The 13,403-nt window shown below is 44.2% G+C and overlaps 1 protein-coding gene across 11 annotated transcripts in view; it reads left to right on the top strand.

The window, feature by feature from the left end:
* The window catches only part of RNF144A (ring finger protein 144A), a 112,319-nt gene that overhangs the window by 31,527 nt on the left and 67,389 nt on the right, over positions 1-13,403 (top strand). For 4 of the 11 annotated variants that reach the window (XM_067008212.1, XM_067008214.1, XM_067008213.1 and 1 more), the window contains exon 3: positions 10,570-10,771. The exons of the other annotated variants lie outside the window; for them this stretch is intronic. In XM_067008212.1, coding sequence (XP_066864313.1) covers positions 10,759-10,771 — 13 coding nt within the window. In that variant the 5' untranslated portion in view covers positions 10,570-10,758. The remainder of the gene's footprint in view (positions 1-10,569; positions 10,772-13,403) is intronic. 11 annotated transcript variants of the gene reach the window in all.

The raw sequence follows: 13,403 nt of genomic DNA, 5'->3' as shown, positions 1-13,403 counted from the left end.
GGGTACCCTCTTCTCCACATCCTTGCCAGCATTTGTTAACTCTTGTCTTTTTGATAATAGACATCCTAACAGGTGTGAGGTGACATCTCCTTGTGGTTTGATTTGTATTTCCCTGATGAATGGTGACGTTGAACATCTTTTCATGTACCTGTTGGCCATTTGTACATCTCCTTTGGAGAAATATCTATTTAAGTTCCTTGCCTGTTTTAAAATTGGATTATTTGTGCTTTTACTATATTTAAAAAAAAAATAAATTTATTTATTTATTTTTGGCTGCGTTGGGTCTTCGTTGCTGTGCGTGGGCTTTCTCTAGTTGCGGCAAGCGGAGGCTACTCTTCATTGCGGTGTGCGGGCTTCTCATTGCGGTGGCTTCTGTTGTTGCGGAGCATGGGCTCTAGGCGTGTGGGCTTCAGTAGTTGTGGCGCACGGGCTCAGTAGTTGTGGCTCGCAGGCTCTAGAGCGCAGGCTCAGTAGTTGTGGCGCACGGGCTTAGTTGCTCCACGGCATGTTGGATCTTCCCAGACTAGGGTTCAAACCTGTGTCCCCTGGATTGGCAGGTGGATTCCTAACCACTGTGCAACGAGGGAAGCCCTTTACTTTTACTATTCAGTTGTGTGTGTTCTTTCTATATTTTGGATATTAACCCCTTATCAAACATAGGATTTACAAATATTTTTTCCCATTCTGTAGGTTGCCTTTTCATTTTGTTGGTGGTTTCCTTTGCTGTGCAGAAGCTTTTTAGTTTGATGTTTACATTGCTTTTGTTGTCTTTGCTTTTGGTGTCAAATAAAAAAAAAAAATCATTGTCAAGTCTGGTGTTAAGGAGCTTACTCCCTAGGTTTTCTTCTAGATTTATGGCATAAGATAGGGGTCCAGTTTCAGTCTTTTGCACATGACTATCCAGTTTTTCCAACACCATTTATTGAAGAGATTATTCTTTCCCCATTTTATATTCTTGGTGCCTTTGTTGAAAATTAATTGATCCTATACATATGGGTTTATTCCTGGGATTTTTATTATGTCTCATTGATCTATGTATCTGTTTTACCCAATACCATACTGTTTTGATTACCATAGTTGCATCATATAGTTTGAAATTGAGAAGTGTTCAGCTTTGTTCTTCTTTCTCAGCATTGCTTCAGCTATTCATGCATATTAAAAAAATTATATACTAGAAATTACATTTTTTCAACTATTGCTACTTTATTTTAAAAAGGCAATATTTCCAATATGCCAGAAGTTACATATTCTGCAACTATTTAAAATTCTTCTATAATTTTTAATGGTGACTGAGGAATGTGCTAAAGGCCTGTGTACTTATAAAAGGTTATTTTTGGCTATAGCCCAGGCCCTCTCCAACAAAACCAGAAAATCTCTGCTTTGGGCCACACAGAGCAAATTCAAGCCTTTGTGGTGTGGTAGCAAGTGATGGACACAGGGGTCAGAAGACAGGTCTATGCCCAGCTTCACCACTAACTGCCCAGTGCAGCTTGGGAAAGTCACTGATGTCTCAGAGCCTGGATTTTTTTCATAGCAAAATGGGAATGACAGCAATGCTTCCCTACCTACCTGAAGTCCCTTGTGAGGATCAGATGTGTGTGAAGGATGGGGACATTTCTCATGATGTGTAAACAACTTTCAGCTATTATTTACTGGTTAGGAACCAAATGCAAATGAAATGACCACCTGCAGCCTCCTCTGGGACCTGCGGGAAGGGGCAGTGAGGGTAGTGTGCGTGCAGGTGGGGCCAGACCTTGGAACCACAGAAGGTGCAAATAAGATGACAGAAAGCACATTGCTCACGGCTGTGAGGAGGGCTAGGCGTTCCCACAGTCATGTGCGTTTTGTTCTCTGAGGAGGGATGTTCTGATTACTAGGGAGGGCTGCAGGAATTTGGAGGATCTGGCTAAGGGATGTCTTCCAGCACAGCAGGGAGAAGCCACAACCCTAGAGAGTTTGATTTACTCTCTGGTTTCTGAAGCCACTGTCCAAATGTCTAGGGAGAGATGAGGTAACTAGTGATGGCAGCTAATAGCTGTCATTGGTATATCGCTTTGGAGTTCATACATGAACCTCCATGGGCACTGTGTACTGTTATTAGCTTACACAGCTCTCCTGTGATTATAGCTATTGTTCTTCCTACTGTCCAGTTGGGAAAACTGAGAATGAAAGTGACTTGTTCAAGATGATGCAACTGGAAATTGGTGGTGGAACCCAACAAAGCCAGGACACCCAACTTCCAGATCTCACTTGACCTTTCTGTCTGAAAAAGAAGGTTTTGTATGGACTCTCAGCACCAGGAAAGCAGGGAGGATTAGGAAGTCTTGGAGAACATCTTGGTTCAGAAGTTCAGAAAGGAAGTTACTTAAGTTTTTTTTGTTTTTTTGTTTTTTTGCTGGATATGGTTAACTTTACAAGAAACTTCCAAACTGTTTTCTCCGTTGGCTGTCACATTTGGCGGTCCCATGAGCAATGCATTACAATGTCAGTTCCTCTGCATCCATGCCAACAGGAAGTTATTTAGGTTTGCAAGACATCTTGAGTGTCAGTAGTAACTACCCAGCTATGGGAGGGGCCATATATATCGAAATGTGATGAATTATTTGCAGAGTTTTGGAACAATCACTGTGAAGTCCATTAGTGGGCGGGGTTGGTGTGGTGAGGGAAGAGGCCAGTTGGGCTCTGGGGCATCCATCCCTTGAAGTGTTAGGAAGTCTAGGCTGTATAAGATGACCACAAGGTACTTTGTAATTTTGTTCTCGATTCTCTCTGCTCAGTTCAAGTTCAACACTGTGGTGCAAGCTGAAGTGAACACCGGAGAGTGTGATCTTATCACTAATATCCCCCAGAAAGAAAATCAAATGAACTATGGGGTTTTGAAACATCAGAATGAAGAGCATATGGTGACTGCTCCACTGTGTGAGTGTGAACTGAATGTGAGGGTTAACAAGAAGCAGGATGTTTTGTGTATAAATTGCTCCAAGATGGGGAAAAAAATCATATTTCGTAATCTTTGTAGAGGGGGCTAGCCAGGGGAAAACATTTCATAGTCCTTTTCCCCCCATTTTTAGGGAATCAAAAAGCTTCCAATAGAATAGAGAAGTTACAAGTACATAATCTGAGGAAGGTTCTTATTCTTTTATAGGACAGGACCCAAAGGATGTCCTCTTTCTTGAAAGGATCATGAAATCTGTAGACCTTAAGATCTGGTATTGGAGTTGAATCTGGACTTCTTGCGCCCAGAGCTGCCTCCCAGGGAGGTGGAGGCGTGGGATTGGGGGGCGGTATGGGCATATGCTCCAGGACATCCGTTCAGAGACCTGGCCACCGGCTCAGCCCGGACATCCTTGTTTTCTTTAATTTCGTTGATGATGAATGAACAATGAGCTTTTTCTGAATCCAATGAGCTATTGTTGCTCATAACCACCAAATTGGAGTTCCTAAAGCTTACCAATTAAGCTGGTTACTTAATTTTTAAAATACGTATATGCATGTAGTAAAATTATTAAAATATAGACAGGTTATTAAATACAAATGTAAATGCTTCATTTCTTTGTCCTCCCCAGAGAAAACCACTATTGATTTTTTTTTTTTTTTTTTGCGGTACGCGGGCCTCTCACCGCCGTGGCCTCTCCCGTTGCGGAGCACAGGCTCCGGACGCGCAGGCTCAGCGGCCATGGCTCACGGGCCCAGCCGCTCCGCGGCACGTGGGATCTTCCCGGACCGGGCCACGAACCTACGTCCCCTGCATCGGCAGGCGGACGCTCAACCACTGCGCCACCAGAGAAGCCCACCACTATTGATTTTTAATTTTTTTTTTAATTTCCCCATCTGGAAAATTTAGTACCCATGAAAAGATACCCATTTTAAATCTGAACCAGATTAGACAGCACCATTCTAAGCAGATCTTTTAAAGAAATGTGTTAAGTCGGATCCGGTACATACAACACTTTATGTATGTGAGTTATGAAGAATAATTAATGAATATCCATGAACCTGTCTCTTAAACAAAAACATCATTAACACTGTGACATTGATGTGGACATTTTCCTCTATCTGACTGCTTTCCCCCGTCCCCCGCACTATCATTTAATCTTCCCTTGCTGTTTTTGGTAGTCTGTATTCCTAAAAGTATATATAATGTTACTCATTGAAAATTGTGTCGTGCTGTTGTTCAGTGTTTTGTTTCTAAGATTTAACCACCTTGTTCCGTGTAGCTATATTTATTCATCTCACTTACATAATATCTGATAAGGTTAACATCCATGCTTCCTCCTGTCAGTGGGTGTTTGAGTTATATTCAGTCTTTTACTGTCACAAAATACTCTGCTATTTATATTCTTGCACATATATCTCTGCTATACGTACACCATTTTTTTTTCCCCTTGGTTATATACCGAGGAGGAGAGTTTGGGCCTGAAGAAAGGCTAATTCATGACCAACTTTACAAGAAAATGTCCTGGTGATTTCCATAGTGATTATACCACCAATGCCATCAGCAGTGAATAAAAGTGTCCTTTAAGATTCATGCCTGCCTTATCCCAACACTTGGTGTTATTGGACTTCTTAATTTTTGACAAATTAATAGTAAAGTGAACTTAATGTGACAATAATACTGAGCTGCTTTTCACATATTTAATTTTCATCTGTTTCGTCTATTGTAAAAGGACTGTTCATCTCCTTGGTCTAGTTTCCCAATGGGTTGTATATTTCTTTTCATTGATTTGAAAGCATTCTTTATATATTCTGAAGATTCATACTGTTAAAAATATTACCTTCTAGTTTGTGCCATATATTTTCACAAGGTGCTTTTTGATGAACGGAAGTTCTTGATTTTAATGTATTTAATGTATACAACCTTGGCCATTTATAGTTAGAGCCTTTCATTTAAGATATTCTTCTGTATCCCGGGGTTATAAGTTACTCCCTTATTTTCTTTTATCAGTTTTACAATTATTTGGAGTTAATTTTTGTGTGTGATAGAGGAATCCAGGATTATTTTTATCCATAAAGAATAATAATTTGCCTAGTGCCACTTATTGAATAATCCTTTTTTTCTATTGATCTGGGATATACAGTCTGTAATATATTGAGTTTCCCTAAGTGCATGGGTTTGTTTTTCTGTGTTGTCTTTATTTGTATGTTGGTTAATTTGCCCACCTCTGTATCAGTGCTGCCTGCTCTTAATTACTGTAGCTCTCTACGAAGTCTTGATATTTGGTCCTTTCATCTTTTCCCTCTTATTGGGTGATGTTTAGCTGTACGTGGACTTTTGCTCTTCTATAGAGATTTTAGAGTTAGTTTATGAAACAGCAATAGCAACAATAAAAACAGCAACAAAGCCTGTGGGGAATTTGCTTGGATTGCATTCAATCTATAGACCAATTGAGAAAAAATTGACTTTTTTTGATATTGAGTTCTCCTATCCATGAACATTGTGTCAGTATCCATATACTTGTCTTCACAAATGTTTTTTTGGGAAAGCTTTATACTTTCCTGTAGATATCGGTCTTACTCATTTGCTGTATGCTCCTAGGTACATGTGACATGTTTGTTTGTTTCCAGCCACCTCAGTTTTGGGGTGCCTTCCGAGATGGCGTCTTTGCTGGGGAATAAAAGTGTAACTGGTATCTATACATGATCTTGCATCCAGCCTCTTAACTAAACGTTTAGTATTTCTAATATTTTGTCTGTGGATCCTCCTATATGTAAAAAGCCATTTGTGGATAATTAAAGTATGGTTTATTCCTTCCAATTCTCACATTTTCTTTTTCCTGTTTTCCGTGTTTGAGTTAGGACCTCCAGTACAGTAATGAATTGGAGCAATAGAAGATAGCCCCTCAGTGTTCCTAATCTTTATAAGGAGTGTTCTAATTTGATTAAGAATGTTGTTTGCTATCACTTTTTTTCCCCCAAATACCCTTTATTAGGTTAAGGAAGTTCCCTTATGTTTCTGCTTTACAGAGTTTTGTTTTCTGCCTTTATTCGTAAGTGTATGCGGAGTTTTATCAAAGGCTGCTCTGCATCTATTAGGATGACCGTATGCTTTTCACTGTTTTCCTGTTACCATGTTATCTTATACATATGGCTCATTCCGATGGTAAACTCTCTTCTATGCCTAGGATAAATCTAGCTTGTTCGCCTTTAATTTTTTCCCCCTAAATACATGCCTGATGCACATCTGGATTCTATTTGCTTTTATTTTGTTTTAAATTTTTGTTTCTTTACTCATGAGTAAGTTTGGCCTCTGTTTTTTCTTTCTTTAACTGCTTTTTGTCTGATTTAGAGAAAGGATTTTTTTTTTCTATTTTTCTCTTTCTTGCAAGATTTTCTGTATGATTTGAATTATGTGCTCTTGAAATTTTGGTAGTACTCAGCTAAAAACAAGAACTCGTGCTTTCCTTGTTGCAAGATTTTTATCTATTTAATTTTTTTGAGGCTTTTGAAATGATCTGAATCCCTATTTCTTTTTAAACTGAATTTCTTTCAGTTTTCTTAAATTATATTTTTCTAGGGGTATGTTCCTAGTTACCTGTTTTTCAAATTAAAATTAGTGTAAAATTATTCATTTAGTTTAAAATCCCCGCTATCCATTTTTTTCATTACAGATATGTTAATTGGGCCATGTCTCTTTTTTCTTCCTTGACCAATCTGCCAGACAGTGTGTGTTTTATTATTATTTTCAAAGAAAAATACTTTTGACTCTGTTGACTCTGTTTTAACTTTGTGTTTTATTTATTTTTGTTTACCTGTTACTAGGTCTTTTCTTCTACTTGCTTTGTGTTTATTCTGCAGTTGCTTTTCTAACTTCTTAAGCCAGAGACAGCTCAATAACTTTTAGACTTCTTTTTAAATATAAGCATTTAAGATTATACATTTCTTAGCACTGCTTTAATGGCATCTCATAGGTTTTGTTAAACAATATTCTTAGTATGTTTAGTTCTACATGTTTTTAAGATTCAATATTTTCATCTATACCCATGAGTTTATTGATAAGTCTGCTGTGATTTTCAAGCACGGAGAATCTTTTCATTATTGACGTCTGTCTTAATTGCACGGGTGTCAAAATACATGATCCTTATGACACCAGTTACTAGACATTTGGTGGTCATTCTTTGTCCCTGTGTAAGGTCAGTTTTTGTAAATGTTCTGTGTATTTTTGAGAAGATTGTGGATTTTCAGTTTGTTGATTATGAGAGTTCCTATGTCTATTAAATTTAGATTGTTAATAGTGCTTTTCATATCACCTCCATTTTTCCTAGTTTTCTATATTTGCTCTATTAAACAGTGTATGGTGATTTCCCCACGGTGGTGGTATATTTGTCTTTTTTTCAGAAACTATTTTATTTTTGCTTTTTATATTTTGAAGCTATTTGTTATATACAAACTTAGAATTACTATAGCTATGTAATGAACTGGGTATTTTATTGTTACATAATTGCCTTCTTTTACTCTTGCTATGTTTTTTGCTTTAAGTCTTCTTTTGTCCCATAGCTTTCTTTGGGTTGCATTTTTCTGGACCACCTTTCTCCATCCTTTGACTTCCAATCTTTCCAGTTTCCTATGGTTTTATGTGTATCTCTGTTTTTAAATTTCAATTTTATCATTTATTTCTTTTGGCTATTGAGTTTAATCAGTTTATTTCTTATATGATTTAATAGGGTTGGTTATTTTCCTACTAAATTATTTTTAGACTATTTTCTTTGTTGCTTTTTTTTTAAGTGCATGTTTGTCTCTTTGTATTCTTTTTCCACTTCCTCCTTCTACATTGAGCAGTTGTATATTCAATTTCTCTTCTCTTAGTGGAAACTGCTGAAATTTTACCATAAATACATCTAAGGTCTAAAATAAATATTTTAACTCCTTAATTCTCAAAATACACAAAAGCCTCAGAACACTGCAATTAACTTGGAAGCATATAAGCTAGGGGGTACTTATTTATTTATTTTTGGTTCAGTATTTTAACTGGACTTTAGTTATCTTCCAGTGTGAGAGACCTTTGCAGAATCTTAATTCATCATATTGAGAGAAGTAGATGTCTCCCATTTCTTTGTTTTAAAGTAATTGCATCTTTGTTGCTACTGAAGATACAGATGGTTTCCAAGCCCATTTCAGTAGTGGGAGCATCACTGTGGGTGATAACCCCTTACTGCTAGGAAGGTTTTCATGACACTTATGTAGATGGTCCGTGAAATGGGTGCAGCAAGTGTTAGTGTGAAGAAATATCTGTTGGTCAGTTTGGACCAGATGACTGATCCAGATGTAACCTGTATGTAAACAGAGGGGCTTCCTTCATACATCATACAAACATACAGAAAGGACACAACAGCATTAACATAGCTTCTTATCAACATGGTATTCTAGATTTTTTAATTCTATAATTTCATTTTACCCTTATTTTCTATAGTATATCAACATTTGTAAAGATACTTACACCCTCTTCCCTCAAAAAAAACAAAAGTACAAGTGTGTATTTCTTTAAAAAGGAATCTCTGTCCCATGTTTTTCTCAGTGACTTGAAGTTCTGGGACATACCAGAGTTTCATTATCCAAAGTCAGGCACTATGCCAGACCCTATGGGGCAGGATCGCAGTCCCTCTTCTCCTGTACGCTTCCCTGCCGGGCCGTGCCGACGTGTCTGGATATAGAATTGTGGAGTGTTCTGCTGAAAGGAAATCGTGCTTCTCAGGTAGCACGTGGTTTCCACAATTATTTCGGGGAGGTGGATCAGTGATCCTTTCTTCAAAGAAGTCTTCGGGAAGCCTGATGTCTCAAAAATAAACAGGCTCAGATAGGACCAAACTTGGGGCACCTGTAGCCCGTGCCAGTGAAGGCCCCTCCCCGCCCTGGCCCCCAGGGAGAGCCGGGGAAGTGCAGACAAGGCCCTACACAAGGCCTTTCCTTCTAGCTGCTGGCTCAGCAGAGGAGAAGCTGGAGACCTCAAAGGGTCCCCAGGTTGGCTGGGGGCTGGAGCAGAGATCAGGTCTTTGAATCCTTTTCTAGGCCTTCCTGCCGCTAATAGTTCATTTCCACAACCAGGACAGCTGCTCGTTCGTGCAAAGCCAATTAGGAAGCGATTTCCACGTTTCCACTTTCATTATTGTCTTTATATTCAGAACCACGTCTAGACGTTTTGCTTGGGTGACCCCAGTTCACCAGCTAGACTTGCTGCGTCCTGTGTCTTCTGAAACCCCAGCCCCGAGTCTGTTGCCGGCTTTCTTAGGGGTCTCCCAGACTGGGGAAAAGGCGGCTGGTAACAGGGAGATGGTGACAAAGAGCCTCATTTTATTCTCTCTTGGGTTTGTTTCAGGCCCTTTGCTGGTCTTCTCCTTGCTGGTCACAGAGGGACCCATTCCTTCAAGCAGACAGACCACATGCTATTTCTGTTCTGTAAATTTCCAAGGCTTCTCCCCTGGCCACTCTCCAACCACACACAGGAGCAAAAAGTGTATTTGCAGCTATAATCAGCACGCTTAAATGCTAGTTAAATTCAGAGTAAGTACAAAATCTGTACTGCTCTTGACTCCAAAAGAAGCTATAAAAATATCACATGGCCTTGAGCCCTCCGAGACCTTTGACAACCAGGGGGTCCCTCTGAATCTTTTCAAGGCTTACGGCTGTTGCAGAATATCCCAGATTACATGGTAAGGGGGGTGTGATCCATAGAGGATTGAGTCTTGGCTGCCGACGGGCAAATTCTTCTCTTGTTTCTATTTTTCTGGGACAAGATGCACAGTAATGGTTATTTATTTTCTCCTAAACTCTTTGAGGGCGGCGCCTTCCTTAATTGTCTCGGTAGCCTCAGTGTCTGGCACATGTATGGACCCGAAATAGTTGTGACGTGGCTGAACTAGAGAGTCGGGGCGGAGAGCAGAGCGGCCGCCGGCCACCTGCCTTGACGCTCCCACGCAGACGCCCCTGACGCTCTGCCGTTTCGCTTACGTCGTCCACATGAGACGTGGGGTGGTCGCTCTTAATCCCAAATTACAGATGAGGGCGCTGAGGCTTCCAGGGCGTGTGGAATCATCCGAGGGCTTGTGAACTTAATGTGCAGTCGGCTCTTGAGTCTAGGTCTCTTGAACCTTCTTAGGGGTTCTTTTCGTCTCACCACCTCACGATCCTCAAAGATGCTCAGTTTTAATCTACCGGCCCCTGGGGGCACCGGGCTGCCTCAGCATCGCGCTCTGGAAGGCTCCCCGCTTTAGATCCCACGCCCTCACACGTTCTCCGGTAGCCTTTCACTATGTGTGTGCATACACTACCGAAAACAGAGAGGCCACTTCCAAATGGTTACGGATCTTCAGCAAAGCTCTAACTGGTTTCTCTGCCCCGGTAAATCTAACGGGGTCACTGCCGCGGAGTCATCCTCCGAAAATGATACACATACCCTCTGTTCAAGACTCCATCACTGGCTCCCAGAGCTTCAAGGACCAAGATGAGAGTCTTCATCTGAAGCCACGAGGCAGCTGCACCCCACCTGCAGCCTTGTCTGCTCTGAGGCCCCCGGCACGCCCGTGGCTGGAGTCCGAGGAGTGATTTCTCAGTTGTTGCTCCCTTCCCTCGGTCCAGTGTCTGCAGGAAGCTGGTCCTGAGAGCCAGTTCGGTGGAGAAGCCCCTCCCTTGTCCCCTGCGTTTGCTTCTGTTGGAGCCCGTGTCCCTCCTCCCTGTCATCAGGATTTCACCAGCTCTGAGTGGACTGGGCTTGGTGGAGAAGACCGTGCATCTGTCTCCTTGGGCTTCGACAGCGCCTGGAGGGCCATGCACTTAGTCAGTGAGTAAACGAACTGCGTTTCCAGTTCAAAAATTCCCTCTTGAATCCCCTTACATGTGTGTGCGCAGTATGGGTATTTGGAGGGATGCGATGGAGAGGAGGGAGCTTTGCCACGGGGTCACTCGGAGGGAACCTGCTCTACCTGCCGTTCACCTTGGCGCTGGTCCTGGGCTCCAAGCCCCCGATGTACGGACGGCGCTGTGGCCTCTGCCAGGGAGGCTGCCCCACGGGGCTCGTCTCTGTGTTCTCCCAAGCAGCTCTGCACAGCGCTCTGGCACGGCTCTGGCTCTCGGCGCTGTTTTGGGGGTTGTATAACACTGTAATTTCTCTCCACACTTAGACTTTTTGAGCCTTTTTGGTTCTGGGCCTCTCATAGATCCCAGAGAACACTTAGAGGGTTGCTCTGAGAGCTAATTCTACCAATGCTTTCGTTGTAATAAAAGCAGTGTCCTTTGCTCCGCCCTTTCCAGTCTTTGAGCTGTGTCACCCTGTGTGTCCCCCTGTGTGTCCCCCTGTAGGCCCCGTGGGGACCTCACACCCCCTGCTTTCCCAGCACCCTGTCTTGACCGGTCAGCAGCCCGATAACGGGTTCTCAGCTTTTCTGCTGGACCGAGGCCGCCTAGTCTCGGATGTGTGCCGTCAGTCACCGACAGACGGAGGAGGCAGCAACAGGGGACGTTCCGGGAAGCACGTGGGTCCCTGGAGGGCTTCTGCCCTGTGCGTGGAGCCCGGCAGTCTGTGGAGTGGCTGTCGTGCGGCTGCCTCAGGGGGCGGGCCCGCTTGCTCTCAGGGTGCTGGACCCCGTCCCCTCGCCCTCTGCCCCTGCGGGCCGTCTCCCCCACCAGGTCCGCACGCCCGGCTTCCCCGTGAGCATTCACCAGCCGGACGCCATCTTCTCAGACCTCGGCTCAGGTGTTGGGGGCCTGGTGGCCTCGGGCTGTCGAGCAGTTGAGGCCTCACCTCTGTCCTCCTGGACCTCCGCCACCGTGTGCTGAAAGGGCTTTGCCAGCGCCTGCGACAGTGAAGGATGACCAGCCCCCCGACCACTTCTTAAAAACCCTTTGCAGTTATAGGATGTGGTGGGATTATAGTAAATGTTAGGGAGCTTAGGGTTTTGTGTTTTCTTTAAGCATCATTTAAAATCCCTTTCCCTTCGGTCCAGTGCTGACTCTGTCATGAAGCACCGGATTCAGGCAGCTGTCATTGGCGGGTTTCCTCTGTCCAGGTCCTGAGCGGCCTTGTGCACAGAGAGGCTGGTTCACCCCTCGCGGAAACCTCACGAGACAGGCCTTATGCCCCTGTTTTTCCCACGACGAAACAGAGGCACAGAGAGGTCAGGCTTGTGCCACAGGGCCGGTCAGTGCTGACCCCCCTTGATGGCCCTGTTTACCTGACTCCACATCTGCCCCCTGCGTCGCCCACCACCCTCCACTCATCCAGCGGTCGGGGCACACTGTCTTTTTTTTTTTTTTTTTTGCGGCACGTGGGCCTCTCACTGTTGTGGCCTCTCCCGTCGCGGAGCACAGGCTCCGGACGCGCAGGCTCAGCGGCCACGGCTCACGGGCCCAGCCGCTCCGCGGCACGTGGGATCCTCCCGGACCGGGGCACGAACCCACGTCCCCTGCATCGGCAGGCGGACCCCCGACCACTGTGCCACCAGGGAAGCCCCACTGTCTTTTATTTTTGTACATTTTTATACACCCGTGCCTGTTCTACCGAGGCCAGATCAACTCAGCACTCGTGTCTTAAGCTTCTATTTTGCAGAAGGCAAACGCGTGAGAAGACCTAAAGGATGAAAACATGGAGAAACTGCCTCTTTTCTCTCGAAACCCTGGAGGAGAGGGTCGGGGTCATGATCTGGGTTGAGCGTACAGGGTGCAGAGTAACACGGCGGTGGGTTGTGCAGAGATCAAGGTCTAGAGCAGGGGGCCATCTGAGAGGACTTTGGGTACTGAATTAAGGTCTTATTTTCCCCATCGGTCAGCCCCCCTATATCCTACTTCAGATGAGCCATCGTGTGGCTCGGTCACTGTCGAGCAGGGCTGGCTTCTCCTCTGATCGTCCTCTTCTCCCCTTAGAGCAGGGACGTGCGATGCTCCCGTCAAGTTGGTCCTGTGACTTATCTGGAATACACACCTCCCCCTCCCCCATCCCTACCCTGCGAGGACAGGGGCCTCCGGATCCCTGTAAAAGGTGCTGTTGCAGCCCAGCCGCAGTCCCGGGCCAGGTTGGCGATCTTATACGGCACAGGCATCCCAGGCCTGAACCCGTGGAGCTCTCAGTTCCACATCCCTGGACTCTTAGGATGCCTTGAAATGTTCACAGCCTCTCTCGTGATGAGAGGCCTGGGGTTCCCAGGAGTAGGAAGAGGTGGACAGGAAGAGGAGGAATTGAGACTTGGGATGGAGCAGTGGGAGAGAAACTCAGAAGCTCTGCAGAATTTGATGGTTAGTTAAGAGCACGGAGGCCTTGGGTCCGTTTGCGCGCTCACATCCGGGCAGGAGAACTGTAGCTGGAACAGCCGGTGGAGCCCCAAGTCCCGTGGGTCCCCCAAGACTTGTCTGGCATCAAATAGGACTTTGATCTCACCTTCCTGCAGGTACACAGATCACAGGTTTCTCCTCTAAGCCAC

This window comes from Kogia breviceps, chromosome 11 (genome assembly GCF_026419965.1).
Source record: "Kogia breviceps isolate mKogBre1 chromosome 11, mKogBre1 haplotype 1, whole genome shotgun sequence".
In the NCBI taxonomy this organism is placed as follows: domain Eukaryota; kingdom Metazoa; phylum Chordata; class Mammalia; order Artiodactyla; family Physeteridae; genus Kogia; species Kogia breviceps.
Note: the sequence above shows the minus strand (reverse complement) of the source record. Positions and strands in the feature narration are given on the sequence as shown.